Source organism: Mus caroli, unplaced genomic scaffold (genome assembly GCF_900094665.2).
Source record: "Mus caroli unplaced genomic scaffold, CAROLI_EIJ_v1.1 scaffold_11744_1, whole genome shotgun sequence".
Classification (NCBI taxonomy): Eukaryota; Metazoa; Chordata; class Mammalia; order Rodentia; family Muridae; genus Mus; species Mus caroli.
This window is the reverse complement of record NW_018389470.1, coordinates 1-15,832: the sequence shown is the minus strand read 5'-3', so window position 1 is coordinate 15,832 and position 15,832 is coordinate 1. Positions and strand designations below refer to the sequence as shown.

At 40.4% G+C, this 15,832-nt stretch overlaps 1 protein-coding gene across 2 annotated transcripts in view; it reads left to right on the top strand.

Moving 5' to 3' along the window:
* The window catches only part of LOC110288125 (C-type lectin domain family 2 member I-like), a 44,114-nt gene extending 33,280 nt beyond the window's left edge, over positions 1 to 10,834 (top strand). For both annotated transcript variants that reach the window (XM_029473818.1, XM_029473817.1), the window contains 5 exons: positions 4,720 to 4,824; positions 8,254 to 8,317; positions 8,796 to 8,974; positions 9,454 to 9,560; positions 10,533 to 10,834. In XM_029473818.1, coding sequence (XP_029329678.1) covers positions 4,813 to 4,824; positions 8,254 to 8,317; positions 8,796 to 8,974; positions 9,454 to 9,560; positions 10,533 to 10,674 — 504 coding nt within the window. In that variant the 5' untranslated portion in view covers positions 4,720 to 4,812 and the 3' untranslated portion in view covers positions 10,675 to 10,834. The remainder of the gene's footprint in view (positions 1 to 4,719; positions 4,825 to 8,253; positions 8,318 to 8,795; positions 8,975 to 9,453; positions 9,561 to 10,532) is intronic.
* The last annotated feature ends 4,998 nt before the right edge of the window (positions 10,835 to 15,832 follow it).

Sequence of the window (15,832 nt, the reverse complement as noted above, 5' to 3'; positions counted from 1 at the left end):
CAGATGGTTGTGAGCCACCATGTGGTTGCTGGGATTTGAACTCTGGACCTTCGGAAGAGCAGTCGGGTGCTCTTACCCACTGAGCCATCTCACCAGCCTGATACTAATTTCTAGTTCCCTAACTGGTTCTTGATTTGTCAATAAAGAAAGCCAGGAAGAAATTGCTGGGAGGTACAAGCTGGACTTTCGGTTTGAGGTCGAACACCTCGAAGGAGTGGCCTCTTCCTGCCAGGCTTTGGAGAGAAGAATGTGCAGTAATCCTGTAAGCTCTTGTGGCTGCCAAGGCCTGCAGGTGCAGTGTGTGTGGATTGCCAGAGATATTTGGCAAGGGCTGTTTGGAAGAATTCACTGAGTTTGGCGCAGAAGGAGAAATGGAATGGTGATTTGGTAAGAGCATACGTTTCCAGGCAGCAGATATTTGTGACGGGCAAATGGGATAACAGGTAAGTTAAAACAACAAAGCTGTCAGAGTATCTTTTATCTGTGGATTCAAGGCTCTCTCTCAGGAGTGGTCCGTTAACGGGACCCCTCCCGGAGCAGGGGCAGGTTGAGAGAAAGGCCTGGTTGTGGCTGGCATCAGCCATTCTTTGAGTCAAGCCAGGTAGAACAGAAGCGAGCAGGGAGAGGCTGGTAGCATGGTCCTGTGCAAAGGCAGTAGAATGATTTTAAAACTACATGCAACATAAAGTTAATAGGGTGTAGCAGCTACTTTGGAATTGAGACTGAAGGTTTCATGCGATGGACCAGGCCCAGTGGGCCCCTCTCAATCCGTGGAAATCAGGGTCTCCGACAGATGGGCAAAGAGTTGGCGAGAATTGACAGACAGACACAGACACAAGAGAGTGTGCTGGATCTGAATGTATTGTCCAAACGAACACCAGACTTTTTTATACAGAAGAAAAACAAAAAACCAGGCGAACACACCCGCCAATTTATGGTGACACAAAACGAAAAGAATGCATACATCAAAAGATAGCTGGGACCAGGCTGAGTTTACCACTTAAAATGGAGTCAGGTGAATGCTCTGATGCAATGCTAGTCTATTGTTAAACCCACCATCAGGGGTTCTTTAGTAAATACATTCAGATCCAGCACACTCTTGTGTCTGTGTCTGTCTGTGGCTCTTTGCCCATCTGTCTGAGACCCTGTTTCCCACGGATTGAGAGGGGCCGACTGGGCCCGGTCCTTGGCAGTTTCACAAACCACTAGAGGTAAAACCTAGTATATGACTAAGGTGTATCATCCCTGGTTTATATTCAACAGATTTTGTATTTTACTACACAGAAACCTGTACATCCAAATTAATAGCTGTTCCATTCACAATAGTTGAGAATGGAACCAGCTTTGATGTTCTTTAAAAGGTGAATAGGTAAGGAAAACTTGTTACACATATAAATGGAACATCACTCATATGTAAAGAAAAATGAGGTCATGAAATTTTCAAGTAAATGGATGGAATTAGAAAACATTGTAGTTAGTGCTGTGTCCTAGGTTCAGAAAGACAAACACTGTATATTCTCTCATGCAGAACCTAGCTTGAAATCTCTTGTTTTATGTGCTTATCTTAGGGCACAAACGGGAGCCAGGAAACTAGAGTTTATGAAGAGAAGGGGATAGTAGATTATAGATAAAGCAATTTCAGAGAGGTAGAATATTGGTGGTAACAAGGCTTAGGAGAGGGGGCATGGGACAATGGAGGAAATCAGCTGTGTGTGTTGTGTTTTATGACAAGATAGAGAAGGGATGTTTTGGTGGAGGTGTAGTCAGGTATGGGGGAAGTGGGTGCCTCCGATGGCCCATGCTGAGATATCAGTGAGGGACCAGTCACACAACAGTACAGTATAGAATGGAGTTTATTCAGGGCATGGAGAGGGGAGCCAAGAAGGTAGTTGAGTCTGAGAAAAGCAGCATGAGAGAAAGAGTAGAGGAGTAAAGGCCAGCCATGAGCATGTGGAGAGAGGGTGGAAGGGAATGGGGAGAGAGGAGGTAAGGTGAGAAAGGGAGCAAGAAGGCAAGAGAGTGGAGGGGACAGTCAGCACTTTTTATAGTGAGTCATGCATAGTTGGCTGTTGCCAGGTTAACACTGGGGTGGAGCTTAGACAAAATGTCCCGATTTGATTTAATTAAAAAAGAAAAAACTAGAAAAAGGCAATGGTGGAGCAGGAATAGTCATTGTGGCCTTTAATTACTTCCTGCTGACTTTGGGGAGCTGAGTCTCTAGGAAACCGAGAAGAATGTGTATGGGAATGTTGGTCCAGTCTTAGGAGAATTGGCTGTTTCCTTGACATGTCTGTGGAACCGTCTGTGAATTGATCAGAAGGAACAAGTCTGGTAGAAGCATCTGTGTCTGTGAGAAGATTGGAGAATCTGTGGGTTGCTTCTCTGGAGCTGTCTTGGATGTAGTAAGTGCCTGGACTTGACAAGATGCTAAAACATACACATATTTATAGGTAGAGAATAAGTTTAAGTACGTTTGGGAGAAAGAAATTTTTTTTCTTAGATGAATATTTGAAACCTGGAGGAATTCCACCCTCTCTGAAATAGGTAACAAGTGGAAACTTTAGGCTCTTGACCGGCAGGTGTACTTACCTGGATGGAGTCTGTTTTGTCCATGAGAGGTAGATCTGAATGGGTTTCCTATAGCTTAGAAGTTTACAAAAGAGATAAGAACACGAGTTAACAACGTGAAAAATCCTTAAGATATGCGTTTTGTGGAGCAGAAGGAATAAGAATTTGTGATTATACAGTTGGATCATATAGTAGAATGTTTCATTAGAGTTAAGCAAATTTACAAGAACTTGAATAACCTTAGGACAGATTCATAGTAAGAGGAAATATGAAGCATTTAATCAATGGAAACTGAGTTTAGGTAGGAATTTAACAGATTACATCTGTGAAAATTACATCTGAATTTGTGTATCGTTTATCATGACGTCTGTAAGAAACTTAGCAGTATTAATTAGTTAAAGAATAAATGAGTAGATGTCGTGGTGGATTACCTTAGGGTAAGGAGTTAGGTCTGTTATGCAGCTGTAAAGCTACAGTTACCTTAGCTGTCAATGTAGTCAGAAATCTAGGGAAGAATAAATTATAATCTAGCAGTCATATATTAATTAAAAAATCACAGAGTTCATCTATAGTCCAAACAGGTCTCTGTGTTCTCCACGGAATCTTGAGTGGAGTCAGTCTGGATTTCAAGCCCAGAAGACAGAGGCCTTTTTATGAAGAGCCCCTTTTTCTGTGGATCAGATAATGCATGAAGTGAGAAATTGCTCACCTTGACTTAGACAAGATGAGGCATTTGACTCTCTAGTCTGTCCTCAGTGTTTCTCAGTAGTTTTCATACCACATACTAGGCAGTCTCTTGTAGCTGTGTCCAAATCTCTTGAGACCTTGCAGTGTCATCTGTTAGGCTTTTAGAGATTCTGTCTGTCTTAAACTTTAAGTATATCAACAATTAGCAGACTTCTGACAAGATCGAGGGCTTAATAGATTGGTCATATCTGAATAGAGCACACCATAATTTGATGGCAGTAGCAAAAATCACTTACAAGGCAGGATAGGAATGAACATCTTAATTGTTAAGTAACTTTGACAGGTTGTTAGTACAGAAAACACACTTTGCATTAGCAGAGAAACATTTGGCTTAGAATGGTGTAGAGGACCAGAATGTAAGGGAATAAGAAAACTGGCAGCGATGGCATAAGGTCATGGTGACAGAAAGTGAGTTTTTTTTTAGGCGGGTTCAGGCCTGTGACACAAGCTGAGCTGGCAGACCAGCTGTGGGAACAGGCTAGTCTGTGGAGCAAGAGACAGGCTCGAGAGCTGGAACCATGGGGGACATTTACTCTGACCAGTGGGGGAGGCAGCTTACCAGTTCCTCAGGGTCTTATTTTTTCCTGCTTCTCTCATGCATTCTCTCCTTCTCTCATCTCATAGCCTGGTTCAGTCTACTTTCTCTTCCTACTCTGGACCCTTCCAGATTCCTCTGGCTGTACTTTCCCCCACATCTAGAATAGAAACCTCTCCTTCAACCATGCCTTGAGCAGTCATGTCTTCCTTTCATTCACCCTCAGGAGGGCCACTATAGAGAACAGTTTTGGCTCCCAGACAGTTTGTATAGGAATAATGTTTTATATGTTGTGGAAAGTTTATCCTGGGGTTATTCAAATGCTGATTTCTCTGACCTCATATCTTGTTTCAATCCAGACAGGACATTGTAATGCTTATACCAAGAATCTCCTGCATCAAGATCATGTAAACAGTTCTAACCATTTACTTTCTGCCTTGGCAATAAATACTGATCACACACTGTGGAATGAGTGCTGTATCCTTGTGAGATTTACTTATCACATGAGCCTGAGGCCAGACACAACTACACAGTGAAATCCTATTTCCCAAATAAATAAACACTTGCTTTATAATTAAAAGCTGTGTGCTTTGTCAAATAATACAGCCTTTAGCAATTCTGATTATTTTATTTGCAGTATACTACATTCAGTGTCTCAATCCCCTCTCCTAGTTTGGGATCCTGTTTCTCAAAACAAAACAACAACAAAACACACAAAAATAGCCCCCCAAATCCTCCGTGTGTTTTGTGAGTAGGTGAACAAAACCTGAAAACCTTCATGTGCTGTGGGTATTCTGCTGGAAAATATGAGTAAACAAGCCACAAGATGGTTCGAATTATTAATTCTTCCTCTCTGGTTTCATTTGCAGTAGAGACTCAGTTCGGAGATGACAGTTTCACTGGATGAAGTGGTCACCAGAGATTGCTGAATACAGAGGTCACTATCACAGACCACCTAGAAAATGGAGAAAGAGGTATTTATTTAATGCAAATTGAAACAAACTAGAAAGGCAGAGGGCAGCGTCACCATGGTCTCACAGAGGAGCAGAACCTCCTGCCTGTTAGCCTGTCTGGGCAGGTCTCTATAGATGTGAAGGTGCCTGGAGGCCTCTGATATCAGTTACTCTGTTGACTCTGTTGTGTACATTGTGATGGAATGCTACTGTGATGGCTAAAATTATGTTTTAAGTTTTTTTTTTAATTATTATTTTTTTTAAGATTTATTATTATATCTAAGTACACTGTAGGTGTCTTCAGATGAACCAGAAGAGGGTGTCAGATCTCATTACGGATGGTTGTGAGCCACCATTTGGTTGCTGCAATTCGAACTCAGGACCTTTGGAGGAGTAGTCGGTGTTCTTAACCACTGAGCCATCTCTCCAGCCCATGTTTTAAGTTTTAACTTCTGTATCTAAGATATCTATAAAACTAAAAAACCCTCAGATAATCCTGTAGGACCCCTTGCTCAAGGATGGAACGCTTCAAACTGTTCATGTAAGAGAACAAGACACATATTTTCAATTCCCTAAAGAGAGCAAGTGAGTGGCAGTTAGAATTTCTCAGCAGAAAACCACTGCTCTGTGGTCAGATTCTCCAAATAAACTGCAAACTAGGTGGGTTTTGTTGTTGTTCTAAGTTTTACTGGTGATGCTGGTGTTGTGTGGCTATTTAGAGGTCAAAGGACAGCCGTGTGTCCTTTGCTGCTGTTGTTGCTTTCAGCATGTTCTTGGGTTTGAACTCAGATCACTGGGCTTGAACAGCAAGCACCTTTACCCCGTGAGCCATCTTGCAGCCCCAAGAGAAACTGCTTTTTCTGCAAAATGCTTTAAGGGATACTTATACTGTCCAGAAAGTTCCAGGATTTTTGAGAACAGCAGGCTGAGGAATATTTAGCCAGAATATGAAATGGGGAGCTCCAAGCATAAGGCCCAGTTTTTCTTTTCCAATCATTTCCTTCAGAACTCATTTTGGTTTATTTTGGGGCCATTTGAGTTGTTATAACATATGAGTTAATTCATAAGCCTACTGGAACACTCACAGATTTTAAATATAAACACAGGCATTTTTACATTCATTTTGTGGATATCCACATATACACAAAGACTAGGAAGACAAGGGCATGTGATAAAGGGGGTCTCATTTTTACAAAATTCTAAACTGTTTTCTTGTTTTTCTTCCAAAGCCTGGTAATATTAAGCATATTTATGCAAATTTAGCTACACATGTGTCATTTTGTTCAATTTTTTTGGATCATTTGAAAAATATCAGTATGTGTTCATAATGTGTGCCTATTTTTGTACAGTGTGTGTATGTGTGTTTGCACTGTAGAATGGCCAATGTGGGCAGATCTGAGATAGAGAAAAATGACATCTCTTCTGAATATGGTCCTGGAACTGTTGGATCTATGGTAAGGATTCACAGTTCATACTCTACAATAACTGAATTGGAATGGATCATAAATACAAACATGAGGGCTATGAACTTAAATGTACTTGAAGGAAAAAAACCTTTGTGAGTGAGTTTATCTCAGGAAATGAATTTTGCTTACAATATCAAAAGCTTTACCTACACTCCATAAAAATACAGTAGTTTCAGTGTAATGAAAACTTTGGGCTCTGATCCCTTAAAAAGGATTAAGAAGATAAACAATGGACAGGCAGGTTTTTCTTTTCTCACTCAAAAGAAATTGTAACTAAATGTACTGAGAGCTTTAAAACACACTGGTAGGGACCAAGGAAATGGCTCAGAGATTAAAAGAACTTGCTATTGTTCCAAAATTGATTTGAATATGTTTTATTAGGTGTGTAATTGTTTGCTTTACAGTTCTGTAAGAGGTGTTATCTTTACATTAGCTTCCATTTGACAGTTGCTAGTGTTTAAACATGCAAATTATTTCATGCGTTTACATTGTTTCCTGTAGTATTGTAAACTCATTCATTGCTTTTATACTCAATTAATAGACTCTATAGAACTCTATATGTAGATATATTCATGTTGTCTGACTATCAATGCTTTTACCTCTGAGGTTGGACTGTGATTTCTTTTTCTTGCCCTGTTGTCCTTCCTTGCTAGGACCCCCAGAGTCACACTAGAATGGTGAGCAGACATCCTTGCCTTGTTCTTTGTCACTGGGAGTGGGGGTGGGGATCATTCCTGTTGTTTGTAATTGAATTTTCTTTTTGGTTAGTGTAGCCCATACCCAATTAATCACTATTCAAATTGATAGTGGCAGTACTCCTGGCTACCTGCCCCAATGTTCTGTGTCCCCGAATGACAGATCCATACACATAAGGGTTATATTTTTATATGCCTTAAACAGCTCAATGGTTGGGTCACTTCCTAACCTCCACATGGAATGCACCCCCTCCAGTATTCCCAAGTTTTACTTACTCTAATCTGTATTCCATCTTTGTTGCCCTAGGCCCAGTCATGTAGCCCCCTTTGGCTGCATCCCCCTGGCTCCTACATGACAACTACGTTCTCTGTCCTGCACCTCTCAGGCATGGCACCTTGGCCCTCCTTCTCAAAGCATGGAGGATCTCTTTCCTCCTCCTCCTTCCTTTCTCCCTCACCTGGAAATCCCAAAGTCCGGCCTCTGTCTGCTCTGTCCAGCCTTCGACTGTCAGCAACTTTATTTACCAATCAGAAGCAACTAGGGGTAGGATCCCTCAGACTTATGTGTGGGACACTGCAAACAGGTGTTTTGGGGAACATAATTAGCAGGAGAATACAAGCAGCTACAGTTTATGATGCATATTTTTTGTCAGATTGCGGACGCTCCTCAAATCTTAATGTGTATTACTGTGGATTTACGTTGAATTTTGCATGTTTTTTGTTGAATTTACTGAAATGGTTCCTTTTTATTCTCTTATTTTGTTACTAGGTTGAATTACATTTTGTTAGTTCATTAGAGTTTAGATAGATGATAGATAGATAGATGGGTAGATAGAACAGAGCCTAATGTAATTTCAGTCTCAAAGTCAATATTTAGCTAAGACTGGCCTTGAACTCATGACTCTATGGCCTACACCTCCCGTGAGCTAGAATTGTAGTTCTCAGCTGCCATACCTGGCACATTAATTTGCTCTTCTTTTTATTATTCATGTGGTCCTCTCTGTTTTAATGAGTTCTATTCTGATTACACTAATCAAATGCGTAGCTCTCTGTTGGATCTTTTGTTCCATGATCTTAGTTTAATAAGTGAAATATTCTGTGGCAAAAATTCTGTTTCTCTTTCCTCTAGTCTTCTGAGAGCCAAGGATATCATTTATAAATGGAGACCTTCTTATGAAGGGGTTTGTACTAAGAAAGTATAAGTTAAATCTACAGATGACTCTAGCATAAATTTATCTTTTTCTCTAAAAGATTTTTGAGAGTGATGTTCTCATATTTATGTTTTTCAGGTAAAAATATGGTACAGAGTGGTATTCGTTGCAGCTGTAATTGTTCTATCTGCTTTTCTATCATGTAAGTGACTTACTCTCCAAACTCTGTGGCATTATGTCCACATTCCCATTGTCAGTTATACTTACTGACCACTCTGACCCAGGCATTGTGGGAAGGACTCTAGAAGAAATACATTGGAAGTTTCTGTTCTGAGAACTTAGGTTCCAGCAGGAAGATGCAGTGAAGGAACACATAGGCTGTGATGTGCACAGGAGGGCAGGCTCAGCATCCCTGGGAAGATGATACCCAGCAGGCTCTACATTGTTATAGAAGTGCACTTCTTAGGAGCCCTACTGACAGTGAGCACCTGAGAGAGAATGGGACACAGGCCCAAGGTGGGAGGCCTTTAGTTGAAGGCCCATCATGCTCAGGAGAGGATTCCTACAGATCAGTTAGGAAAGCTACCATCAGATTCACACCTCACATCTGAGCTCAGGAGGGTGTGCCAAAAAGAGAGAAGACCTGCTTGTTATGATTCATTGTATTCTCTACATTTTAGCAAGAAAGACAGAACAGATCCCAATCAAAAATACCTATGCTGCTTGCCCGCAAAACTGGACTGGAGTTGGAAATAAATGTTTTTATTTTTCTGAAATGGCAAAAAACTGGACAGTTGCCCAGAACCTCTGCATGGCACAAGAGGCCCAACTAGCTCGATTTGACAACCAGGATGAGCTGGTAAGCAATGGGCAGGGAATGGTTTGTCTGTCTGTTCTGTTGAATATTATATTGCCTTGAGATAGAGAGTTACAGATGAGGCCCGAGGAAGGATCCCATCCCAAGCACACGGAGACATAGGGAATGTGAGTGTGTGCCATTTGCTGATGCTTGACTTCTGACTGGAGCCCTGAGACAGTCAAGAAACACTCTCTCATGAAGTGCTCATAGTCAGCTGGAAGGTCAGATATGACATTTTACTGAGATACCTGGTGGTCATCAGTGTTTTCCCATATGCTGGCATATGTTGGGTACAGAAGGAAGCAACTGATAATAACTGCAATGGGAGGTTAACCCAGAACTGTCCAGGCCACAGAGGAATGTGACCCTGAGTTACACCCTCCTGTTATCTCTAGAGAAAGGTGTAGAGTGAAGAGACTCCAGGATCATCTGAAACAAATAGACACATATATTCTTGATTTTTTTGTGTTTTATGACAGGATTTCCTAATGAGATTCAAGGGGAATGTTGATTGCTGGATTGGCCTGCACAGAGAGTCGTCAAAGCACCCTTGGAAGTGGACAGACAACACTGAGTATAACAACATGTATGTTTTCACAATGTTTAACCTTCTATTATGTTCATGAGTTGTGTGTGTCGTGGCTATGAGAGATGAAAGTCAATGTCATGTGAAGCCAACTGTACTGGGAAGGAAGAAAAAAAAAAAAAAAAGAACCCTTGGGCTGGAGGTGTGGCTCAGAGGTAGAGAGTGCGTTTACATTCAACAGCCAATCCCCAGAAAGCTCTACATACCCACAAACTTAAATCCTTCGGAGGTTTTCCTGTTTATTGGTCTTCATTTTCAAAACCTTTACATCGTGTCATTTTACTCAAAATATTTACCATAATGATGGTGTCTGGGAGTAGCTTTTGTTTGCTCTGGCTCCAACTTAAACATTTCTGTTGTTGATAATTGCCCTGTGAGGGATATAGACAGAGCCTCAGATGGCCAGTGGGCGCTTCGAAATCCCAGAAAGCCACTGCAGAATCTGCAAGCCTGAGATTTAGCTTTCCACTATTTGCATGGCTGCACCTGTTCAGGAAAGCAGAGACATTAAGTATATTTGGAACCTCCTCTAAAGTCATCACTGAGCACCCAAAACAGTTCTTGGGTTTGAGCTGTTTTACTGGGATGGTAAATCACAGACTTAGTCACATCCATCATTGAAGCCCTTAGAGCAATTTACTAAGTGGGAGTCCCCATATATAAAAAGCCTAGAAACAGAATTGAAAATCACCCTTAGTGGGGTCACTCATGGCTGCAGTTCATATGAACATGGCAGCAAGCACCAGCCCAATGCCTTGTACACACATTACAGGATTCACCATGGACAAATGACAAAAGAGTGGTGTACAAATCCTGAGAATGTGAGACAGTAGTTATAAAACTAATGCAGGTGATTCCTCTGGGAGTTTGTGATTCATATTACCAAAAAGCAGTGGAGACTGGTAAGATTTCATTACAGGAGGAAATGCAGTTCTGGGCTCTGCAGGCTTACTGTTTTTGGTTTCTTTTCAGGATTCCCATCCGAGGAGTGGAAAGATATGCCTACCTGAGCAGCAATAGGATCAGCAGTTCCAGGAGTTATATACCTCGGATGTGGATCTGTAGCAAGCTTAAAAACTATAGCCTCAACTGCCAAACTCCTTCTCCTGTCTAGCATTTACCAAGAGACTCTTCTTAGCCTGTTATCTATGGGTGCTACATTTACCCCTATGGTCCCACAGTGCTATCAAACGGGATTGAGAATATTTTTTAACATCTCAAATGAAAACCATGGAGTCTGGAGAGATTGCTCAGTAGTTAAGAGCAGTGACTGCTCTTCTGCCCGTCCCGAGTTCACATCTGAGCAACCACATGTTGTATTACAAACATCTGTAATGACATCTCATGTCCTCTTCTGGGGTGTGTGAAAACAGCTACACTATACTTACATATAATAAATAAGTACATCTTAAAAAAGAAAAAGAAAACCATCTTAGAGAGGTGCACACATGGAGGATTACAAGACCATAGATGAGTTTTAAATAGATGTCAGCACTCATACCTTAAGCCAAAAGTACAACTAATGTTAGTGAATCCTAGTTTTATGATATTAAGGTTTTCTGCAAAGAATTTCTTGTTTTTAATTCATGAGACCACAAAAATGAGTCCCCCAACGTGCATGTGACCTTTAATAATGAAAGCAGAATGGCTGGGACAGTGAGAAGCATCTGTAATCCCAGGTACCTAAGGGTTGAAACATGAGGGTGTCAGGTTCACAAGTGGGGAGGAAAAGCACAGAAACACTTTAATAATGATAGGGAAGATGAGAATCTGTCTGAAGCATCCCATAATTTGGAGAAACATATTATACATGCTTTTCAAAAATTCAAACCAACATACAGAAGAATTTTTAAAAAGTGTGTAAAATTAAGAATTACTTTATACTCTGCAATTTAAAAGATGAGGGACATTTGCAAAATTTTTCTCCACTTTAGCTTTCAATATTTCTATTTCCAATTATAATGTTATAAATATAATAACCTACTTATCCTGTTCTAAGTATAATGCATTGTATAAACAAATGCCATTTTAATTTCACTATTTTATGCCAAGAGACTTCTGGCCTAGGCCAGGGTAATGGTGGAGTCTATATAGCATCACTACAAGATAGTTCATCTTTGTGGGTCTGCAGAGATCTGCCTCAAAGGGGGAGTGGTCCTACTTAGCGATTGTTATATATGTTTAACAACAACAGGAAAGGCACATTAATAGCAGGAATATTTCCTAAAATGAGTCACTCATAGCCTTGCTTAATGAGGGTTCACCTGTCGCAGATTATATAATAATCTGAGGCAGGCCACTTCAGGATGATCACCTGCTAGTTATTAGCTTGTCCCATTATGGGTCCTGACAATTTTATTGGATTTATTTCACATCAAATTTGAGTTAAACTCCTTAGGCATTAAATACTTAATATTACACAAGCATGTGCATTATTGAGCCTTTAAAAAATATTGAAAATCTTATAGATTGAGCTACCCTGTACTGACGAGTGCCAAAAGGGAAAAAATAATAGGCTAAAAGCATCTCTTGGGCTCTTCATCCTTTCTTCTCCCTGTTGGTCTTTTTAAAGACTATATCAACTTGATATGCCAAGGAGGAGTTGATATCTATGGGAGGCCTCCAGGTCTTTAAGGAGAAAGGGACGGAGAAATGAAGGAGGGGTGGGGGGTAGAGGGACATAGGGGGAGGAAGGAAGGAAGGGAAATTAATAAAAAAAATAAAACCAAAACACTACATTTGTATGGACTTCATTTATGCTTATTGTTTACATGTATGTATATATTTGCCCACCTCTGTTGGGCAAACAACACAGGAGCTGCACAGACAGAAATCAGGCAGGACCAGAAGGGATCAGCTCCCTGCTTACTGTGAGTGGTGATGTGAATGCTGGAATTGGAGCAAGAGTAAGTGCCCCTAACTGCTGAGCCATCGTTCCAGCCTTCTTGTGTCCCTTTTATTGGCACTGCTGATCAAGCTCTGCAAAGTAGCATGTATCCCTGCAGTTTTTGTAACTTCTTTTTATAAGCTCTTGCCTAAATCTGTGACCCTCCTTTAGTAGCTGGGGTCACAGGTGTGTGTCACCACACCAGCCATTCTGCTCATTACTAAAGACCAAGAACATTTTTTAATATGCTTTGATGCTTTGCATGTGTGTCTGTGTAAGGGTGCTACATCCTCTGAAACTGGAGTTACAGGCAGTTGTGGCTCCCATATGGGTGCTGGGAATTGAATCAGGTCCAATGCTTCTAATCACACATACATTTTGAGTAACGTATTGTCTTTATTTTAAAGCCAGTTTTAATTATTTATTAGATGAATGCAAGAATATTTCACTCTGAAAATGACTCTCTCAGCCCCCCGGCCCCCAATGAGTCCTAATAACACTATTTTCTTGTAATCCACTTTACTTCCTACATCCTAAGAGAAAGGTAGACTATGGACCCAGGGATGGTTCAGAGAAATAAATATTAAACCTTAAGAAAATGCCAATTTCAAGACAGTTAAAAGTTATCATTAATATTTCCATGATGTTTGTAGAACATTATTTTAATATTTTCAACCATTGATACTCAACAAACAGAATAGTTATTTTAAGATATATTTTCTTGTTATGTCTCCCTTTTCATTTCTGATTTTATTAATTTGGATATTGACTCTGTGCTCTAAGGTTAGTCTGGCTAAAGGTTTATGTATTTTGTTGATTTTCTCAAAGAACCAGCTCCTGGGTTTGTTGATTCTTTGTATACTTCTTTTTGTTTCTATTTGGCTTGATTCTTTACTACCTTCTACTCCTCTTGAGTGCAGTTGTTTCTTTTTGTTCTAGAGCTTTCAGGCGTGCTATCAAGCTGCTAGTGTAAGTTCTCTTCAGTTTCTTTTTGGAGGCATTTAGAGGTATGAGTTTTCCTCCTACCACTGCTTTCATTGTGTCATAAGTTTTTGTATGATGTGTCTTCATTTTCATTAAATTCCAAAAAGTCTTTAATTTCCTTCTTTATTTTTTCCTTGACCAAGTTACCATTAAGTAGAACATTGTTCAGCTTCCATGTGTATGTGTGCTTTCCATTGTTTTTGCTGGTATTTAAGAGTAGCCTTACCCTGCGGTGATCTGATAGGTTGCATGGGATTATTTCAGTGTTCTTGTATCTGTTGAGGCCTGTTTTGTGACCACATATGTAGTCAATTTTGGAGAAGGTATCATGAGGTGCTGAGATGAAAGTATATTCTTTTGCTTTTGGATGAAGTGTTAGATCCATTTGGTTCATAACATCTGTTAGTTTCACTGTGTCTCTGATTTGTTTCTGTTTCCAGGATCTATCCATTGATGAGAGTGGTGTGTTGAAGTCTCCCACTATCATTGTGAAGGGTGCTATGTGTGCTTTGAACTTCAGTAAAGTTTCTTTTATGAATATGGGTGCCCTTGCATTTGGAGCATAGATGTTCAGAATTGAGAATTCATCTTGATAGATTTTCCCTTTGACCAGTATGGTGTCCCTCCTTATCTTTTTTGGTAATTTTTTAGTTGAAAGTAGATTTTTTTCGATATTAGAATGGCTACTGAATCTTGTTTCTTGGGTCCATTTGCTTGGAAAATTTTTTTGCACCTTTTACTCTGAGGTAGTGTCTGTCTTTGTCATTGAGATGTGTTTCTTGTATATGCAGCAAAATGCTGAGTCCTGTTTACATATCCAGTCTATTGACAAAAGAAGCTAAAGGATGGGAAAGTAAAATATAGGGACATTTACAGATGCCCACTTGAGAGAATTTCATAGTTTCACAAGCATGCCTTGAAGCTGTTATGTGAGTTCATAGAAGAGCAGGGTATATGATACTGGTCAGATTAAAAGTCTTCCAGGCTTTGTTTTAAGCTGTCAGGCTTTTGTCTTAGTTCAAGAGGGTATAGGAGTTTTGCCTGCATGTATGTCTGAGAACCACATAAGTGAAGCAGAGGCCAGAAGAAGGTGTCTGAGACTCCAGAACGAAAGATATATAGATGGTGTGAGCAGCATGTGCACTGAGAATTGCACCCTGCTCTTCTGCAAGATCAACAAGTGCTCTTAATTAATGAGCCATCGCTCCAGCCATTTACTCAAAGTCCAAATGTGGAATCACTGCTTTGCTGCTGGATGTTGCTGTGTATTGCCTTTATGCATTCTGCTGCAGGAACAGATCACAACATTCATAGTCATAAACATATTACTCTTTCCAAAATGCACTGTGTTTAGTTATTTTTCATCTGTTGCACTTGGTTCTCTGTCACACACTGACATCTCTTGCATCATTTTTTTAAGGTAGCATATATTTGTTTTTAAAACATTTTTTATTAGATATTGTCTTCATTTACATTTCAAATGCTATCCTGAAAGTTCCCTATACAGTCCCCCCGCCCTGCTCCCCTACCCACACTCTCCCACTTCTTGACCCTGGTGTTCCCCTGTATTAGGGCATATAAAGTTTGCAAGACCACGGGGCCTCTCTTCCCAATGATGGCTGACTAAGCCATCTTCTGCTATATATGCAGCTAGAGACATGAGCTCTGGGGATACGTGTTAGGTCATATTGTTGTTCCACCTATTGGGCTGCAGACAACTTCAGTTCCTCCATTGGGGGCCCTGTGTTCCATCCAATAGATGACAGTGAGCATCCACTTCTGTATTGGCCAGGCACTGGCATAGCCTCACAAGAGACAACTATATCAGGGTCCTTTCAGCAAAATCTTTCAGGCATATGCAATAGTGTCTGCGTTTGGTGGCTGATTATGAGATGGATCCCCAGGTGGGGCAGTCTCTCGATGGTCCATCCTTTCGACTCAGCTCCAAACATTTTCTCTGTAACTCCTTCCATGGGTATTTTGTTCCTTATTCTAAGAAGGAATGAAGTATCCATGAGTTTGTCTTCCTTCTTCTTGATTTTCTTGTGCTTTGCAATTGTATGTTGGGTATTCTAAGTTTCTGGGCTAATATCCACTTATCGGTAAGTGCAAATCAAGTTACTTCTTTTGTGATTGGTTTACCTCAGTCAGGATATCCTCCAGATCCATCCATTTGCCCAAGAATTTCATAAATTCATTGTTTTGAATAGCTGAGTAGTACTCCATTGTGTAAATGTACCATATTTTCTGTATCCATTCCTCTGTTGAGGGACATCTGGGCTCTTTCCAGCTTCTGGCTATTATAAATAGGGCTGCTATGAACATAGTGAAGCATGTGTCCTTATTACAAGTTGGAACATCTTCTGGGTATATGCCCAGGAGAGGTATTGCTGGATCTTCT